The sequence below is a fragment of the Poecilia formosa genome, unplaced genomic scaffold, assembly GCF_000485575.1.
Source record: "Poecilia formosa unplaced genomic scaffold, Poecilia_formosa-5.1.2 Scaffold118, whole genome shotgun sequence".
In the NCBI taxonomy this organism is placed as follows: Eukaryota; Metazoa; Chordata; class Actinopteri; order Cyprinodontiformes; family Poeciliidae; genus Poecilia; species Poecilia formosa.
Genome location: NW_006800057.1, coordinates 914,835 through 933,653, shown reverse-complemented (window position 1 = coordinate 933,653; position 18,819 = coordinate 914,835). Strand labels below are relative to the sequence as shown.

Sequence of the window (18,819 nt, the reverse complement as noted above, 5' to 3'; positions counted from 1 at the left end):
TATATATAGATTGACATCGATATATAGATATACATACACATCTATATATAGATTTATATATATTTATAGAGAGGCAGATATATACCTACCTATGTATATAAATGTATGTATATGTATGTATGTATATAAATACATACATACGTTTCACATGTTTTTGTTGTTTATTTAATGCCACATGACTTTTATGATGTAATGCACTTAGAAATGCCTTGCTGCTGAAATGTGCTATGCAAATAAAATGTGATTGATTGATCGATTGTTTGATTGCCCAGAAAGATAAATCGTTTTCTAAATTTTTCCCAGTTTGTATCAGTTTAGACTTTAAAAATGTCTTTTTGTTCCACGTTGTTTACATTTTCTTTCTCTAAATCTCCCTCTAATTAAAAAATGTGGTTTTCTGATTTTCTGTTTTGAATTAGAAATGAACATCTTACAATGGATGAAGATGAGTATTGACGTTGTTGAACGTGGGGGAAGCCGGAGCACCCGGAGTGAACCCACACCTGCACAGCGAGACATTTCACGCCGTGCAGTCCTGTCTTTTGAATATTAAAATGTCCAATCAAAAATCACAGTAGCTTTTTTACCAATTACTGCCAATCACCAAAACACACGTGGCCCCGCCCCCCTTTTAAATCTAATCTACTTCAGAGATCAGTTGATGTCTAAAGTCAACTGATGTCCAGCATCCATTCATGCTGGATGGACTTTGCATCTGTTTTTGAACTGGTGTAGAAGTGGTGGAGTTAGAGCCTTTTTGATTCGCTTCCACAGTGATGTCTTTTTCTTGGGGTTCTCTTCTTCTTCAGAAATATTGTTCTCCTCAGCTGACTCATCAGCTGATTGAGGTTCTAATTCCTGAGGTGGTGTTTGGACTTCATCTTTGTTTAATGTAACCTTTGTTTGTGGAGGCGGTGATTCCTGTTTTTCCATTAGACCACACTCCTCCTCTGTGAAAACTACATCAACTTTACGTGTTACGTCTTCTGAAACTGTCCCAACTATTGTCTCAGTTTGTTCAGGAGCAATCTGGGGGATGTCAGGTATTTTTTCCGAATCAGGATTTGTTGTCTTTGTGATTGGGATCAAGTGTTGATCTGTCTCAATCGGGTTTACAACAGTTTCCAGTTCAGTTTTTTCTTCAGTGACCTGCTGTTCTTTAGAGATCTCTGTTTCTATTGTATGAATATCGTTTTTAACAAAGGCTGTTTGATCCCCAATTGTTTCTATTGTAGAAACTTCTTGTTCTATGTTTGTTCCAGAAACGTTTTCCTTACAGAGGCTCTCCAGTTCAGATGCATCTCTGGTCGCTGCCTTTCTCTTGATCTTACGTTTAGATTTCTTTGAACGCGTTTTCTCATCCTGGTGGTCTCCATTTGGTTGTGCTATGGAGACCGTTTCTTCTTCTGTCACCTGCAGTGCTTCACCGATGGCTGTTTCATTCATGTGAATTTCGTTTTCGATTCTCTCTGTCTGGTCTCCAACTATTTCCAGTACTGAAAGTTCTTTTTCAATGTTGTCACCAGAAACATTTTCCTTACAGAGGCTCTCCAGTTCAGATACATCTCTCGTTGCTACCTTTCTCTTGATCTTACGTTTAGATTTCTTTGAACGCTTTTTCTCATCCTCGTGGTCTCCATTTGGTTGTGCTATGGAGACCGTTTCTTCTTCTATTACCTGCAGCGCTTCACCGATGGCTGTTTCATTCGTGTTAATTTTGTTTTTGATGGCCTCTGCCTGTTCTCCAACTATTTCCAGTACTGAAACTTCTTTTTCAATGTTGTCACCAGAAATGGTTTCATTACTGACAACTTTCAGTTCAGATGCATCTCTCGTTGCTGACTCTCTGGTGTTCTCACCTGTAGATCTCTTGAATACTTTTGTCTGCCAATCCTGATGTCTGTTCATTTGTGTTTCAGAGGGTTGTTTTATAAGCAATAAAGAAAGCTCAGTTTGGGTTGAAATGGTTTTATAAACTGATTCCAAGTGACATCTGTTCTCCAGCACATCCATCTCCGTTTGCGTTGATATTGATTGACCGACTGGTTTCAAGTGACACCTGGTTTCAGGCACATCCACCTCCGTTTGGACTGATGCACATTGGTAAACTGGTGAGGTGTCTTGTGATTCATTCTGAGTCTGAACAGAAACCATAGTCGTCTTCCTCTGTCTTGTCTCTGAGAGTAATTTCCTCGTCAGATCTTTTTGCTGTTTAAGTTTAGCGTTTAGTTTCTGATTTACATCGAACATGTCATCGAGCTGTTTCATTAAGTATTTTTGTACTTCCATATGTTCCAATTCAGACTCCTTACATTTGGCTTCACAGAAAAATGTTGCTTGACTTGTCTTTTCTGGAGAGTGGGGCAAATTCTGAATTTCAATTAAACTCTCTCCTTGAACATTTTCTTCTGTTTGATTAACAGGAACCTCAGTTAAGTTTCCAGTTTGGATGTTGTCCATGGGTTTTCCCAGAGATGGATGTTTCTCCCCTTTTTGATCCAGTGTCTCCTGCGGTTTCAAGATGGATTCCTCTTTGGTGACTAGCTGTGTTGCAGTGTTCTTAGAATAACTGTCCTTTTCCAAGGAAGCTACCTCATCACGTTCTTCAGCTGGCATTAAAAGATTTTTGGTTTCAATGTTCTCAGCAAAAAAACTTAGATCTATGCAAGGTTCTGAGTTGGGGAGCATTTTCCACAACGTCTTTTTTCCGCTGCTGGAAAAAGCTCCCTGATAATTTTGCTTTTCCGGCAGAGGACCGTCATTGATGTCACTGTTTTCAGTAAAAAACGTCAGATCGATGCAAGCATCTGACTGGGGGAAAGATTTCCACAACAGTGGGGTCTTCTTGTTGCGCTTAGTCTTTGACTGTTTTTCCCCTTTCTGGTCGACTTTCTTCTGTGTTTCTGTGACGGATTTCTTTTCGGTCACCGGCTCTGATGTAAAACTAACAAGTTCCTCTTTGCAAATCTCTGTCTTAAAGGAATCCTCCTGATCACCTTCTTCTTCAGGCAGAGAAGTGTCCTGATTGATAACATTTTCAGTGCTGGACTTAGAGGACTCTTCCTTCTCTGGTGTCTCGTTCAGTACGGAGATCGATTCCTGTTCGGTAACCAGTGAATCATCTTCCGTTCCAGTACTTTCACCTGAAGTCCTTAGTTCAGCGGGGGGATGTTTCTCCAACCACATGGACCACGGTATCATTTTCACCTTCATCTTGTTGCGCCTCGTCTTTGGTGGCTGTTCCTCAGACTTAGAGGGCTGTTCTTTCTCTGTTGTGTCGACTGTCTCCTGCACTCCAACGATGGACTCTTCTGCACTGACCAGTGAATTGTTCTGCTTTTCGATATTTCCAGCAGAAATCTCTTGGTCAGTGAGGATGTCTTCCTCCGAACAGGTTTTAAATGGTACCTGGTTGTTCTCGTTGGACTCACTCTCTGGTGGCTGTCCGTCCCCTTTTTGATCCACTTTTTGCAGTGCTTTGGCGCTTGAACCATTTTCAGTCACCAATGAAGAGTCCTGCTGTTCCATATTTTCAGTTGACATCTTAAGCTCCTCAGATGGGTGCAGCGCCCACCAGACTGCAAATGACATCTTCTTCTTGCGCTTGGGTGGCTTGGGTGGCTGTACTTCCCTCTCGACGATGTTGTTGGATGCTACGTCTTGGTTGGACTCCATTTTAACTTTTGCTTGTGGTTCTAAGATAGATCACTTCTCTAGAAATTCAGTAGATTTCAAAGTTGAAAATCCTATGTACTGCTAAGTAACTTCTCACGAGAAACTATTGACAACTGCTGCTAACAGGTTGTGATGAAGGTAGATGGATGTGACAAGCTTATATAATCGCTGGTGATGTCAGAATTCTGCCTTTGGAGTTTTGTTTGATATTCAGACTGGGGTTCTCTGACAGATTTTATTAACATGGCAGATGCATGCGCAACCTGACTCCAGAAAGAGTAGGCGGGCTTTTAAACTGTCACTGGTTGCCATAGTTACCCACCATTACCTTGTTTTTTGGGAAGGACTTTGCTGCAGTAAACAGAAAGGGTCGGGGACAGACCACTGTCAGTCTCACACACCTTATTTGGAAATGGGACCAGTGCACTCTGGAATTGAAGGGGGGCGCTATTTCCTACATTATCTGTGGACTCCCGTTTTTATTTTCTTTTGAAATCTGGGATATAGCTTCATCTTTAAGGAGTTTCACTCTCAGCATGTATTTGAACTTCTGTCTTTTATTTACTTCAACACAGCTCACAGTTTTTAACAAGTTCCGTTGCTTTCTGTGTACTAAATCTATTTCTGTGTACTAAATCTGCTCCTTAGATGCGCCTTTTCAGGCCTACTACTGCCTCTAGTGGCATAGGAGTGGTAGCACAACTACTTTAATTACGTCACTAAATGAGAATACCACAAAGTCTTTATTATTTTATTATTAACTCTGGCATTACCTCTTGTTCAGCGCCCCACTGTATGCGTTGCATACAGTGCATACCCGTTTTTGGCGCCACTGCCTATGAATCAAAACAAAAGGAAATATTTAATTATTAATAATTGTCCAACGAATAGTCCATAATTAGGCGATCAAAAATAAGGTTCCGTGCGCACAAAAAAAAAAAAAAAAAATTACGTTGGGCCCAAAATTTTATCAGTCTTTGTCCATGCAAAAAAAAAAGGAAAAAAAAAACATTAAAGAAAAACATTAAAGAAAAAAAAAATGATGGAAGGGTCTCACCTGGACAGCGTTTGTGTACCCGGGCGGTTCACTTCATCGGGCCTGGACCGTGAGTGCATCGGGTCCGGTCCTTGCCCCGTGTGGCTTGCTTCAGCCCGCCTTACACTCCTTCACCTCGTGCACGTGACGAGGTAAATGTAGAGAGTTTTACCCTTCACGTATCGTCGTCGGGGGGTGAGCGTATGTTTTCCACACTCTCTCAACCTTCCTTGGGGGGAAATTTATGTTTTCGCATCCACCTGAATAATGTGTAGTTGCGCCACTGGATACTGGTAGCACTCAGCAGCTAATGATAATCAGATATTAGAAAATGACATCATATGTGTGCGACCTGCTCGTGCGTTCAGCAGTTAGTGATGAGCTATGATTGTCTAAATGTGAAGACAGACCAGAATGGGTCAATTTGTTCCTCTGTCTCATGTCCTTATGTTACCATTTTGTAGCCATTCACTTAGCTGTTCTATATCAGGTTATTTCTCTTAGTAGTTATGTATATTTGATTAAATATGAAGATAAAAATGCACAAATCCATTATCTAAAAATATATAATTGTATGCTGTTTTCTGAATAGCTCTAAAATACTCAATTCTTTGTTTCCATTTTCTTCATTTGCTTCTTTCTCCTGTCTTTCATTTTCTTCTACATTTTCTCTTCCTATTAATAATAATTTTTGGTATTAATTACTTTTAATAGTTAACAATAACAATTATTACTGTTAATTGTTTATTCATAATTATACTTATAATTTGAGATTTTTATAATAATTATTAAATATTGTAATTATTAGAGTAATTAATATTATGGTAATAAATATTAATTTTAATAACAATAATGATGGCAAAATAAAATTACTACATTTTGCTGTCTATATTATTCTCATTATAAATGACCATTCACCTCCATATGAAAAGCCATTTCTGCCACTTTGATGAAAAAAGTAAACATTTATCTCTTAATTTGGAGTCATGTCATAATAATGAGTCACTGCCTCATAATTATGATATACAACTTTTATTTCTTTCATCCATACCTCCATACAGGTTGTTTCATGTTGTTTCTGTTTAGAATCCCAGGTGAATATGTTCCCCCTGGTGGAGGAATGTGTTATTGCAGTTCACCAACTAGCATGCTAGGCCCAACAGCCTGCGTTCTCTTTAGCTTATCAGCCTCAGTTTGTCTCTGGGTTTGAAACTCTTCAGTCCCAGCTTCATAACAACCCCACTGTGTTTCCTCGAGCCTTCTCACTTATTTGATCGTTTTCTCATTTGCATGACTTTCTGACCTGTTCACCTGTGTCCCCTTGTCCTCCAGCTATGGCAGAGTTAGACCTGAGTCTAAGCGATGCGCTGACTGACAGCCCCCCGCAGCCTGGCATTGAGAGCAAGGTGGAGAGGGACTTCATGGCCCAGCTGGAGGCGGAGGCGTTCGACGACCAGGTGAAGGAGACAGTGGGGAAGACGGACTACATCCCCCTGCTGGACAACGACGACACCCGGGCAGGTGAGCAGCTGAGAGACACACTGATCCAATATTAATATCTGTATCGGTGCCGATATTGAAAAAAATTCTAGATTGGGTATCGGTGATAATGTACCTGATCAATGATCTATTCTGTCTAATTCTATGCTCTGAATGACATCATGCTTTATTATTTATTTTATATTATATTTAGAATTCCTAATTGCACTTTCTGAATCATTTGAAAGGTTTGTTGCAGTTTATTTTTTACATGTTTGACCAAAGTAGTCAGTCTATTGTTTTTGTCAGTTTCAGTTTCTTTATCATTTATTTTAGGTTGGCTGTTACACTAATGGCACTGACTGAAAAAACTAAATTGTTGTTTTTCCATGTTTGACCAAGCTTGTGAAGCTGTTGGTGTTTTAAAGTCTACTGCACTGGTGCTGAGTTATCAAATGATAAAATAATAAAATGACTTAAATAGAAAAGTTTTAAGTCATTTTAGCTATTTTGTATCCGATCGGAATCAGCCGATACTGACCCTCAGATATCGATATCGGAAGTGAAAAAAGTGGATCAGTGCATGTCCAGTACAGTGTGGGTGTCACTTAATTTCTGTATTGCTTAGAATGAAGAACATAAGAATATGAGTTTCCTCAGGATATTTTCAACTTCCGCCACATTTAAATTCAACCATATTACTGTCACCCCCTAACTGGCCTACAGAGTAAAAGCAGAATCGTTTTCATTGTGACTTTCTACAAAAAAAACCAACTTAAATTGTAAACTTTATGAGTAACCCGATTCCACTTGTCTAATAAAGTATTACTTGCCGATAATGAAGCGAAGAGCCTGTCTGGTTACAGGAGCTGCAGCTGTTCCTAAATGACTGGTAGCGTTAGGCACCGCGAGACACTAGCTGCCATTTTGGATCAGCGGGCGTGTCATTCAGCCGCAGGGACAGCATTAGCTTGCAGATACGCTTTGGAACAAACCGACCGGCTGGTAAGACATGGATATCGGATCCTCACTGTGCTGCAGAGTGGGTGCTCCATCACCAACGAAGAAGAAGCTGCCCAACGTCCTGCTTGTTTGTCGAATTGTGTTTTCTATCAAAAAAGAAAAAGCAGCTCATAAAATAGCTTGTAGTAGTTTCATTCTGCGGCTGTAAAGAATCAAGCTGGCCCTGGAAAGAGTTGCGTTGCTTCCTCTAGTATTGTTGTCTGCCTCTGCTTATCTTAATGTCACCCTCAGTTTGTGCAGGAATGCGACCTCATTCGCGCTGCTTAATGCAGCGCAGAGCAGCGAAAGGGGCGGCTGCGCCGAGCTGGGGAAGAGTCAGGCGGTTGGTGCACACACAGATCAAATAAAGCGGTGAGTGAGCAGGCAGATGAAAGGAAGTGACAGCTAACCGGGGATGACTTGGCTCTCGGGCCTGTTTTGGTTACCCAGACGCTTCGCTCAGACAGTCAGACCGTGTGTGGGCACTCGCCTGTGACAGCCGGCTGCGGGACGGGCCGTGGGTGGCGTTGCCAGTGATCAACTGTGGCGTCCAGCGCACGCATCGGGACGGACGCAGACATGCTGACGCGACGAGTGCCAAACAGCAGGGCGAGGCAGTCCGCGAGTCATTGTCCTCTGTCAGCAGGAGCCGAGGGGGTGGTGGGGGTGTGCAGGGGGGTGGTTGTTGTTTTTCAGACTCCTGCACATGAACTGTAAGGTGAACCGTGATTTATGTGAGTGTGATTCGCAAATGAGTCTCATATTTGTCTTTATGGGCATTTTTAAAAAAGTTTCTCAGTATAATATGGCTAATTTTTATGATTTATTGCTTTACTTTGAGCTACATAAAAGAAAAATGCTTATTATACCCTTTAGTAGATGAAAAAGGAACAAACTAAGATATATGTATTTCCACTTTTACACGCACGCACACACACACACACACAGTAATATACATACAGTAAGAACAATATATTGAGTCATCAATATTGGGATCTATAAGTGTTCCTCAACCCTGGTCCTCACCGCCCCCCTGTCCTGCATGTTTTAGGTGTTTCTCTTCTGCCACACACCAGAATTGTATCTCTTGGTGATTAACAGGCTTCTGCAGTACTTGATGGTCATGCAATCATTTGAATCAGCTGTTCTGGAATAGAGGCACATCTAAAACGTGCAGAGCAGGGGGGGTGAGGACCAGGGTTGAGAAACACTGGTCTATATGGTAATACTTTAGACATAAACAAGGATGCATTTAGCTTGGAGGAGTGGGAAGGAGACAAACATATTTCCTCACTCTCCCCATTCATGTATATAAAATGTGTGGTTGCTAGGGATGCACTGATTTAGCGCCAATGTCCTTAATTTTGGGAGATCTGTGATCGGCTGATGCTTATATGTGACGTCAATCTTATACCCTCGTTTTATCTACCTTAAAGGTCTGAAAATCAACTCTCTGCTCGGTTGGTGGAATTTTTCTGCCATAATCCAAGAGCATTTTCAGTCTGAAAACAGGATTTCATATCTTTTGTTCTCAAGACTTTTAAGCCTTTTGCTTACATTTTAATTTTGAAAGCAGGACTTAATGTATTTCTTTTCAAAACTTGTAACACTTGTAGTCAAAACTTCTCCTCATGCTCAGACTTAGTCTCTGCTCGGACTCTGCTCAATTTTGGAAACGCCTTTTGGCACAGTCATCTGGTAACCTTTCAGCCAGTAGAATGAAAATGTTGTACTGGGTGCGTTTGTTTTCTTCTTGAAGTTGTGCCTGTGTGGCTACTATTGATTGTAGTAACCTACGCCACCCACTGGATGTAAGAAGAAACAACAATGTCAGCTTTCTGCTCCATAGTACACCAAACGTTCACCAGCAGTGTGCTACTGATTGCTAACAGCTACTGAGCTTAGGCAGGATTTTGTTCATCCAACCAACTCCCTAGTAATGACATCACAATCTACAGTAACTGAAGAATCTGAATCAATTAGTTACAACATTTAATTTCCCTTTGGGATCAATAAAGTAATTTTGAATTTTAATACTATATTTTTAAATGGCTGATTAATATAACAAAGTTTCAAATACCTTTAAACCTTAAATTCTGAGATAGGTTTAAAAGGAGGCATCATGAATGTAGAGCAGGAACACAGAAAAGGAAGAAATTTAAACTATTCCTTTTGCTACACGTAAGCGGTAAAATGAGATCTTTAGTAAACAAATTGAATGAATTCCAAGTGCTAAAAAATATTCAGAAACGTTTCTCAATATCGTTTCTCTGGAGGTGTGGACTCTGTTAAAGCTTTAAACTTTACCCAATATCTAACATTTGCCCGTGATGTACAAGCAAACCTTGTGGAGGCGATGAAGCTTACAGAAGTGTTGCAAACAACCACCTCCCATTTCAAAGGGAGAAGTGCCAAACACAGACTGAACAGCTTCACACTTCCTCCGTTGCCATTGCTAAAACTGCAGGCGGACAGATGTCGTCGTTCACAACTTCTCCATCCATATTCGGACTGGCCCAGTTGAAATTCTGCTGGAGAAAGTCTATAATAAAGTTACTGTATTTTATAAGTGCATGAATAAGGGAGAACTGCATGGACATATTAAACCTGGGTCATGAGAGGGACGGGGTGGGTGTTGGGGTGAGGGAGGTGATGGGTTCTTTTACACCTCAGAAAGTATGTAGTTGTGCCCCTGACAGTTGGAGAAGTTGTGATTCCAATATGGCGACGCGCATTGTTTGTAATGTTTATGAACATCGTCTTAAGCTGTGCTTTTCACATTTAACACTAGTTTTCATTTGTTCAGTTTGGAGTTTCACACAGTATATGTACCATTGATTTTAGGTGTACTCTTTAAAGAGAGTCTTAAAATAACATTTCCATCACAGTTTGCTTTTGTTGATGCGAGGAGCTGACAAATTGGAGCTTGAAGTTGGTGCGGTCCGACCAGCCGCGGCACTAGCAGCAAAATCCTCCAGCTTGCTCTCACACTGAACGAATCGTGTCCGGTTCCATTATGTGTTCGGGGAAGCCATTAGTAGCCAGACGGACAGTAATGAGCTTGCTTGTTTCTGTGTGTATGTGACTGTGTATGCAGACGCTGGGGCTGCTTTGGAGAATGGAGAGCAGGAGGCTCATGGGGTTCAAAAGCCTGGTAAGAAACAACAATTCCCACAATTCCATCTGCTGTCGATCACTTTGCTAGAGCTGCCTGGTTCTCCTCATTGACCAGTCCTGGCCTTTTAGTCTTTTCTTCTTTTCTCTTCTTTGTTCCCTTCTCGTCTGTAACCTCAGTTTGATTTTGCATGTTTTTTGTGTATTTGTGTCCTTTGTTTTGGAGTTTCCATTCAGAACAGAGTGTGAGCTGCTCTCAGTGTTTCCCAGCATCCTTTAAGGGCTCCTCTTTAAGTTTTCCAACATTTGGGAATTGGTCATCCCGTCAGAGCAAGAATAAGGCCGAAAATAAGATCCTGCAAGGGTTGGCTGATATTTTTATTTGATTTCCATTTAATTTGGCTGATATATCTTTTTTTAATATCTGTTAATGCTTTTAGACTTTTACTATACATGACATTTAAACATTGGTATTCACAGGGAAGGATATACTGATGAACTTGTTCTAATTTCCTTAATTTTGGGAGATCAGTGATCAGCTGATATTTACATGAGAAACAGATCACATCCACCAATCTTATGTGGATGTGATTCGCAAATGAGTCTCATATTTGTCTGTATGGACAAAAGAAATTGGTATTGGCCAAAATCAGACTTTTTAAAGATTGTTGATCAGTCAGAAAACTGCAATCTGTGCACCCCTACTTACAAGCGCCCACGCATACTCACCATGCAGATGGGCATGCATTGTCTAATGGAACTTCGACATGTGAAGAAGGTCGCCTTCTGACTGCCAGACTGCCACATTTGGCCATGAAACATCTTCACTCCTGAAGCTTCTACATGTTTTGTTAAATTAAACCCAGACATGAGTGTTTGTCATTGGGATATGTTTTTATGAAAAACTAACATAAATTAGTGATTGTGTCATTGTGAGCAGGAAGGGAAAATGGTTTTCATGATCATACCTAAACGGAAAGCCTGAAAAGTGTTGATTTTTAGTCTTCTAGGGCATATTTTTGTCAGCTTTGCTCATGTAGACACAGGTTTTGCAAACTATCCTAGAAAGATTATATAAATAAGGACTGAAAACATTCATTCACCATAGGATCAGAGTTGGATTTAGGCCTGGACTGGAGAATCTTGCTGTGGTAATAATGGTCAATATTGCCATGCAAACTATCCAAACCCCTTAATCCCTTTAACATCCAGAAATCCTCCAATCACAAACACTGGTGCCACTCCATTTTTGTTTCCATTTGGTGAAGAAGGAAGTTGCACTCTGAGTCTTCTTTAGAGGTTTTCATGTCGTTTCCTTCAGTGGTTCTTGATGCAGCGCCACCACAGGCGAGGAGGGAAAACAGATTTTCAAAGGGTTTGGTTTGTTTGACTGACAGTGTGAAAAAGAATCGCACCAGCTGAAAATGTAACAAATATAGTAATTTTGGTCCCCAATCAATTCGAGGCTACTAACTATAAGGAGTGGAAACACCCTTAGTTTCTCCCAACACAGCTTTCTCATTTTGACTTCATCCTTGTTGAAATGTTTCTGACTAAGGATTAGTTCCCTTAGACTTTGAGATTCGATCAAAACTTTTTCCAGACCTGGTCACCGCATCCAGATCCAGAGGGTGTGAGATGACCAGAATCCTTTCTGTGGGTGAATGCTGTTGACGAAGGGAGGAGCCAGCATCTCTGTGGATCAGCTGGAAGTCATCTGCATGCATCTGCATGTTTGCATGGCTTTGCTAGGTCATTTAGTTCCTTTGCATGCATCCAGCTGAAGCTCCGTCTGGGTGCTGAGGAGCAGGAGAAGGGCTGTGTGTCTTTGCCTCCTCCTTTCTCTTCTCTTTTCCTTGACTAGATTGGAACATCTGGCCTATCGGTGCACTGGATGCATTCATCACTGTGGCTGCAGCCGTCCCCAGAGACGGAATGCAGTTGGGTGGCAAAAGTTAAAAGTAGTAACTAGGTCACGGAATCAAGAGCATAAACCCAATCCTGACGGAGCAAATATAGATGCATGTGCATGCATGAGTGTTTCCTGTGCATGGATGCATCATGCGCGATGTTTCTGCATGGCTTTTAATGCAGATTTCAAAGCATGGATTTGTGTTTATGAACAAGAAATGAGCTGTTTACGTTTGATTCTGCTACTAACCTGCTGTCTTCCTTTCCCTCTTATTCCTTCTTCTCATTGTTCTTTTTTTTTTCGCATACTCCTATTTCTTCCTTCCACATCATATTTTTGTCTGAACTGCTTCCATTTTATTCTTTCAACATCACTCACACCCCTCCCTCTCCCCTCCTCCCTCCATCACATTATTTTCTCTTCTTGTGCTCCTTCCTCGACACCATGCTTCAGAGGACTAAAACTCTTCTCCATCGGCCCGATGACTGCCTGTCGGCTCCGCTTCTGCTTTTGTGCACCTCCCCTCCTCTCTTCCTGTGCAGAACAGACCCACACACACACACACACGCACACACACACACGCACACACACACACACACTAGTTGTCTGATACACGCCTCCTTCATGCTGCAGAATGGGGAAGGTCTGAGGATGAGGGGCAGGATTTTGTAGTTGGACTGAGTTCTGTACGCTGAGTTCCACCAAATACTGCTGCGACGCAATCCGGTTCCCTCCGCTGGGCCAGATTAATCAGCCCTCTGCACTCTGCTGATTCGGGGATGTGTGCATAATCACATTACATTTGTTAAAAAAAAAAAATTACAATATTTTCCATCGTAAGTCTGAGCTAAAATAATAATAATAAAAAAACATCCACTTTGTTCAGTTTGACTTCAAAGCTTAATGTGGCAGAAAGAAATAAAGATCAGGCAGACATCGAGTTCAGAAGTTCACGTCCTCACACACCCCGTCTCCGAGGCGCAGACACACACCATGCAGCGCTCTCCCTCTCTCTCTCTGTCTGATACAGATCAAAGTGAGTCGCCGGCGCTGCGAGGCCAGTCTGTCGACACGTCAACACCAGCACACACACTCACACTCCAACATGACGATATGTTCACTTACCTAAGGACTGTTTGTTTTTCTTCCGTCTCTTCCTCCATTTCACCCGTGAGTGATGCGTCCCACTTAGACTGGTTTTAACCCAAAGGTAGCAACTTTTCAGGTTTTTAACTGGCCTCATTTAAAACAATCGTAGCAAATAAATGCTGATCTTGTTAGCCTCAAAACTTCTTCTGCAGACTATAAGTAGTGGTTCGTAAGCAGAATGGGCTTCACTCATTAGATGGACACATAATCTGGTATGGTGGCGCTGAACGCTTTAAATAAAAACTACTTTGTCCTTTTCTCTGAGAAAATACCAGCACAGATTAAGGGTAATCCTATGGATTTGGGGTGTTCCCTCTGAGGAGATGAGAAGTACTTCTTTAAACTTGTGTTCTTTCCAAATCCACCTCACCCTGAATAATAGACAGAGAACTGGATCATGCAATCCGGTTCCCTCCACTGGGCCAGACTAATCAGCCCATGAATTCTTGGGTTAGAACGAAACGTTCGTCTTATAAAACAGGACAATACATGGTATCAGGTTCACAGGAGTGATGCAACATGAAATTTTAACATGATTTTTTGGAAAAACTGCAGATACCAGTTTTTATTTTTACAAGTAGGGTAAATCTTTCAGAAATCCCCCCCCTCATCCCCCCCTCCTCAAAAAAAAAAAATCTGTGTTTAGTGTAGAATAATCCAACGGTTGGCTTGCCCTAGCTTTTATGTTTGTATTATTTTAAAACGAAAAAAAGAAGAAAAAAACACTGACAAGTTCTCGTTTCTTAGTTTTCACAAACATAACAAAGGTTTTCAGTACTTTATGGGTCTTTTACACTAGCGCCTACAACTAACATGGCTCGACTTGGTTCTGTGTGCTTGTAAGGGTTTTTCACTACAATTTCATGGTACCGGCCCCGGTTTAGAACATACTTCACTAGGGCTCACTAGGCTAATTGAGGCTTTCAATACAACAGTCGCTGTTCTGAGTCAAAAATAACATTGAACGAGCATGACTGGAGTTTTTAAGGACAATGGCAGACTCAACAGAATGTTCAATAAACCACCTTAACTAAAACTAAAATGTTGAGCTAAGTTGAGCTGTGTTGCTAGGCACTTGTGGAAAAGTCCTAAAATGCATTACAGTGGCCCGATAGTTGGCACTCTGAAGCACATGCTAACTTTAGCTTGTTAGCAGTTAGCTAGTAGCATCATTCTCACATAATACTCACTCACGAAGCCTTTACCAGACAATATCCCAAGCTGATAGCAACTGGTTAGCCCTTTTTGTGACACTTTTATGAATTATACCATGTTATTGTATTACCATTACACCTTTATTTACTTAGCTTTAATAGCTAGCTAAGCAGAAACTTGATATTTCCCTTCCATTTTCAGTGTACGCACATCTCTGACATTCCTGTGGTTTTACATGATCAGGAAATGACTGCTATACACTTAAGTTCAATGAGATGTTTGCAGAGATCACGGTAAGATACAAACACAGAACTAAAGTAGAACTTTGGTTTTGTGTCAGTTATGATTTTTTTTATTTTTTTACTTTGCTTTAATCAATTCGAACATCACTGCAGTGCATCAGATTTAGAATTTTTTTTTTTTTTTTTTTACTTTGCTTTAATCAATTCGAACATCACTGCAGTGCATCAGATTTAGAAGAACTTCTGTATGTGGGAAGGCAATGATTCTGGTACGCTCCCCATGTTTAGGAAGTAGGTTTTTCCACATGGTTTTCCATTTCCCTGCAGCTTTAGCTACTGGCCATGCTAACATGATGCTACTGCCACATGTGTCACATTTGCACAATATTGATCATCTGGTATGAAAGTGGTATAAGTTTGTCTGTGTGCTTTAAAAGTTTATTTCCAGAATGGTTTTATGTTCCAAATTATCAAACCGACCCTTTTTATAGACGTGCCTGTCTGTGTTCTCGGCCTGCACCTTCTGCTAATAAATGGAGATATAACCCACACCTTTTTGGCTTTTGGTTTCTATTTCTTCTAACTGAACTGTACTAAGCCTCCTGTATGAACTGCATTTATTCTTTCATTGACTCCTTTCTTTTCTTGTCACTGAATAACTTTTTGTATTTCTATAGATTTTTCTTAGCATATGCCTTTTGATGTGTCTTACTTTGCAAGAAAACAAGATGGCTAATCATCTGAGGTGTGACATCAGACAGAAGAATATTTTTCACTTTGTGAAGCATGAAGATTGAGAAATAAAATAGGAAAACCCAGTTATGTTGGTTCTGTCCTTCCAAAATATATTTTTTTTTTATTTTGGAAGAGGAGAAAATACATTTTCTTTAGTTATAGCCAGTACGTAATAAAGAAGTACATCAAATTAGGAATGACATACATAAAATTCAAATAAGACACAAATTAAAGTAAATGATTAAACCTTTTTAGAGTAATTGTGTTTTTTTGCAAGTGTCAAGAGTTAACATTTGTGTTCAACCCAGAAATTTCTTGCTTTCTCATGCAAAGCGGGACACACTACATTCACAGCTTTATTAGGACTTTATTATGAGTCCTAATAAAGGGCTCATAATAAAGGAGAAGTGTGCACACCTCTAAATTGCACCTACACATTTTTTGCTGGCAGCTGCTAAACACAGGGAAGCTATGAGTTTCTCATATTGTCTCAGGCTCATACTGTCAGGCTATCAAAACAAAGCTCTGACATTTCATTTACTGATTAATAGAAAAAACTGGCGGAGCTTCATAAAACCCTAAGAGATTGGCAAGTTTAGAGTTCCATAGCTGCTGTACGTGTGATAAAAGTAAATGCTTTCATGTTTAATCAAACTGAATGCCACGATGATTAGTTTCAGTGAGACTTTAGGCTTCAGCGCCTCCGTGCATCAGGAAGTAAACATTGGAGTTCTTCCTTTGTGACTAAACGCATCTCTGCCCATGTCTGGGCTGCTTCCCAACCCTCTGTTATCGAGGTCATTTTCTAGCCAGGGGTCTTCCCACACAACCTTATGTTTTTGCCTGATTTGTGAACGAAGAGATGCATTAAATCCGTTGACACTAGTTTTTGTGTTGTGTGGCACCTGTTAGTCACATCTGTTGAGTAGGTTGGGGATGTAAACAGATTTTTCAAACTGGGATTTGCTTCATGCTATGAAAAGGAGCTACAGCACCTGCTATGTTGTTCTTGAAAATTAAAAAATACATATGTTATTGTACTTATGTTTTTTTTTGTTTGTTTGTTTGTTTTAAATCTAAATTAAGGAAAGTGTTTAGGGTCTTTCATTTCAAACTAGTGTTCTGGCATCAGTGTTTGTGTCCATCAACAAAGAGTTCAGTTAAAAGTTCAACAAGCAGTTGGATTCGCAATATTAGTTGATTTAGAGAAAAGACTTAATAAGATGCATCTCCTATAACCTTCTATCATCTTTATGCTTGAAAGCAGATTTAATAATTATTTTTCATGTATTGATACTGCACAGTTGTGCAATTTACCCCCCGGCCGATATATATGTGACGGTATTACATTCAGTGTGTGGTGACCTTTGGTTACCAAGGTGACCTGTATAAACCTCTCTGTCAGCATGGATATTTCTGCCTGTGAGCGTCTCTGTAAGGCACTCTCCTCTGTTTAGGCTGCAGCACTTGTTCTGTGAGTGAAGGATGAAAAGGAGGGGAGGCAGAAGAACGTGGGCGTCTCCTCTGTGTTGGCAGTTTTTACTGCTGTGATAGTATTAGAGTTAGAGTACACCACTACCAGATGTACTGCACCAGCATCACAACCAGGAGAGGCTAACCTTGAAGAGAGTTCCATCTTTAGCATCACTGTGTAATGGATGTTGTGTGTTCTGACCGACAGTAGAGACATGCATTACTGGAGGAACATGAGCCCTTTTCATCGATTCTCTGTGTTAAGTTCTATGTATTGTTGATCTAATGGAGATGTTCTGTTGGAATAGATTTCTTTGAATTATTGATCAGGTCTTATGGCTTTTCTAAAACATGCTCGAAGCGTTTTTTTATGAATTAAGCATGTATCTAAAGCTACAGTTAAAGCCTGTAGCTAGCTTTTTGAAACTAAGTTGAACAGGTATCAGCAAACAGATTGCAAAACATTGTTCAAAGCAAAATGTTACAACTGATTTTCATTTGGTTGGCTCTTACAATAATTACAAAAAATAATGTGTTAAGCCAAAAAAGATATAGAGCAAACCGATACAAGTAAGATTTAGACACCAATTGTACATTTTATTACAGAGAAACTGGTAGCAAAAAGGTTGAGACTGAAACAAGACTCAAGTGCAAAATAACTAAATACATAAGGAAATAAAATTGGTTCAAGATGAGATAATCCATGACTTTGCAGTGGTGATGTACATTCAGTAAACTATAATGTTTGCAGATGCTAAAGAGAGAGGAACTGGAATGCTATTCTCGGAAAGTCCGCCTGTTTGCGACATACCTTGGTGCGATACTACCTGAGAAGCTCTTAACTGCTGTTAACAAAGCAGCCAATCTAGGAGTGTCATTTATTTTCCTTCATCCTGATTGGCTGTAACCCAGGAGTGGAGATACGGAAGACTGTGGTTGTTGGATTCTGCTGTAGTGTCACAGCAATTTCCACTGTGCATAGTAATGCATATCAAGATATATTGTGTTTGAACTAATACAATAGCCAGTTATAATAATTTTTGTAGGGAGTCTTCGTGAGTGGCTGTAGTTCCTAATACCCATTAATATTGAGGGTAAACTGTACTGAAAGTGAATGATCTTAAGTACTTGGGGGTTTACTGTCCGTAGCAATGGACAGTTAATGTGAGAGTGGATGAACAGCAAGAAAGAAAGGTAAAGTTTACAAGGTGGTAATGAGACCAACTTCAATTCGTGGTTCATGGAACCAACAAGAAGGCAGAAGTTGGAAGTGGAGGTAGCAGAACAGAAGGTGTTCAGCGATAGACTGGGATTGACCAAGATGAGCGTTGACCATATGCTAGGCAAAGTTAGGGAGGCAAGGCTGATATGGCTTCAACAGATATCGGATCAGGATGTAGAATATGGAGCTGCCATAGAACAGGGAAAGAGGAAGGCTGTGCTGATAGTTCATTGTGTAGTGAAGAAGGAAATGGAAATGGCCTGTCAAAGAGGGAGGTTAGGGATCTACTGTAGCTTTCCCTAAGGAAATCAGCAAAGCCTTTCATCAACCAAAGCCATGTTCACGTACACCAGAGTGAGTGGTCTCTGGGAAAGGTAAAATGAAAGATATGACACTCACTGAAAACCTTAAAGGTTGTGGGCTGTGTTCTTCCTGCCTTGAGACATTCATTGAACTAAATTCTGACATGAACAGGGGGTAAAACTCAGTACTCAGGCCTTATCCCTAACCTGAATCAACCTCTACAGGGACACACCCCCTTAACTTTTTGGTCATTGATAGGTATTTTGCTCGAACATATATAAAAAGACCAAAGACAACGTATATGAATTTTATAGACAAAGCT

General features: G+C 40.5%; 2 protein-coding genes across 11 annotated transcripts in view; one reads left to right on the top strand and one right to left on the bottom strand.

The window, feature by feature from the left end:
* The window catches only part of LOC103143935 (microtubule-associated protein 4), a 105,278-nt gene that overhangs the window by 24,431 nt on the left and 62,028 nt on the right, over positions 1-18,819 (top strand). For 9 of the 10 annotated variants that reach the window (XM_016675636.1, XM_016675640.1, XM_007560651.2 and 6 more), the window contains exons 2-3: positions 6,044-6,232; positions 10,290-10,346. In XM_016675636.1, the coding sequence (XP_016531122.1) occupies positions 6,046-6,232; positions 10,290-10,346 (244 nt within the window). In that variant the 5' untranslated portion in view covers positions 6,044-6,045. The remainder of the gene's footprint in view (positions 1-6,043; positions 6,233-10,289; positions 10,347-18,819) is intronic. The other variant, XM_016675641.1, reaches the window with a different exon arrangement.
* Positions 694-4,154, bottom strand: LOC107837151 (titin-like). The gene is made up of 2 exons (XM_016675618.1): positions 2,920-4,154; positions 694-1,293 (listed from the first exon to the last, which is right to left on the bottom strand). The coding sequence occupies exons 1-2, from the start codon at positions 3,673-3,675 to the stop codon at positions 694-696; spliced, it is 1,356 nt and encodes a 451-aa protein (XP_016531104.1). The 5' UTR covers positions 3,676-4,154.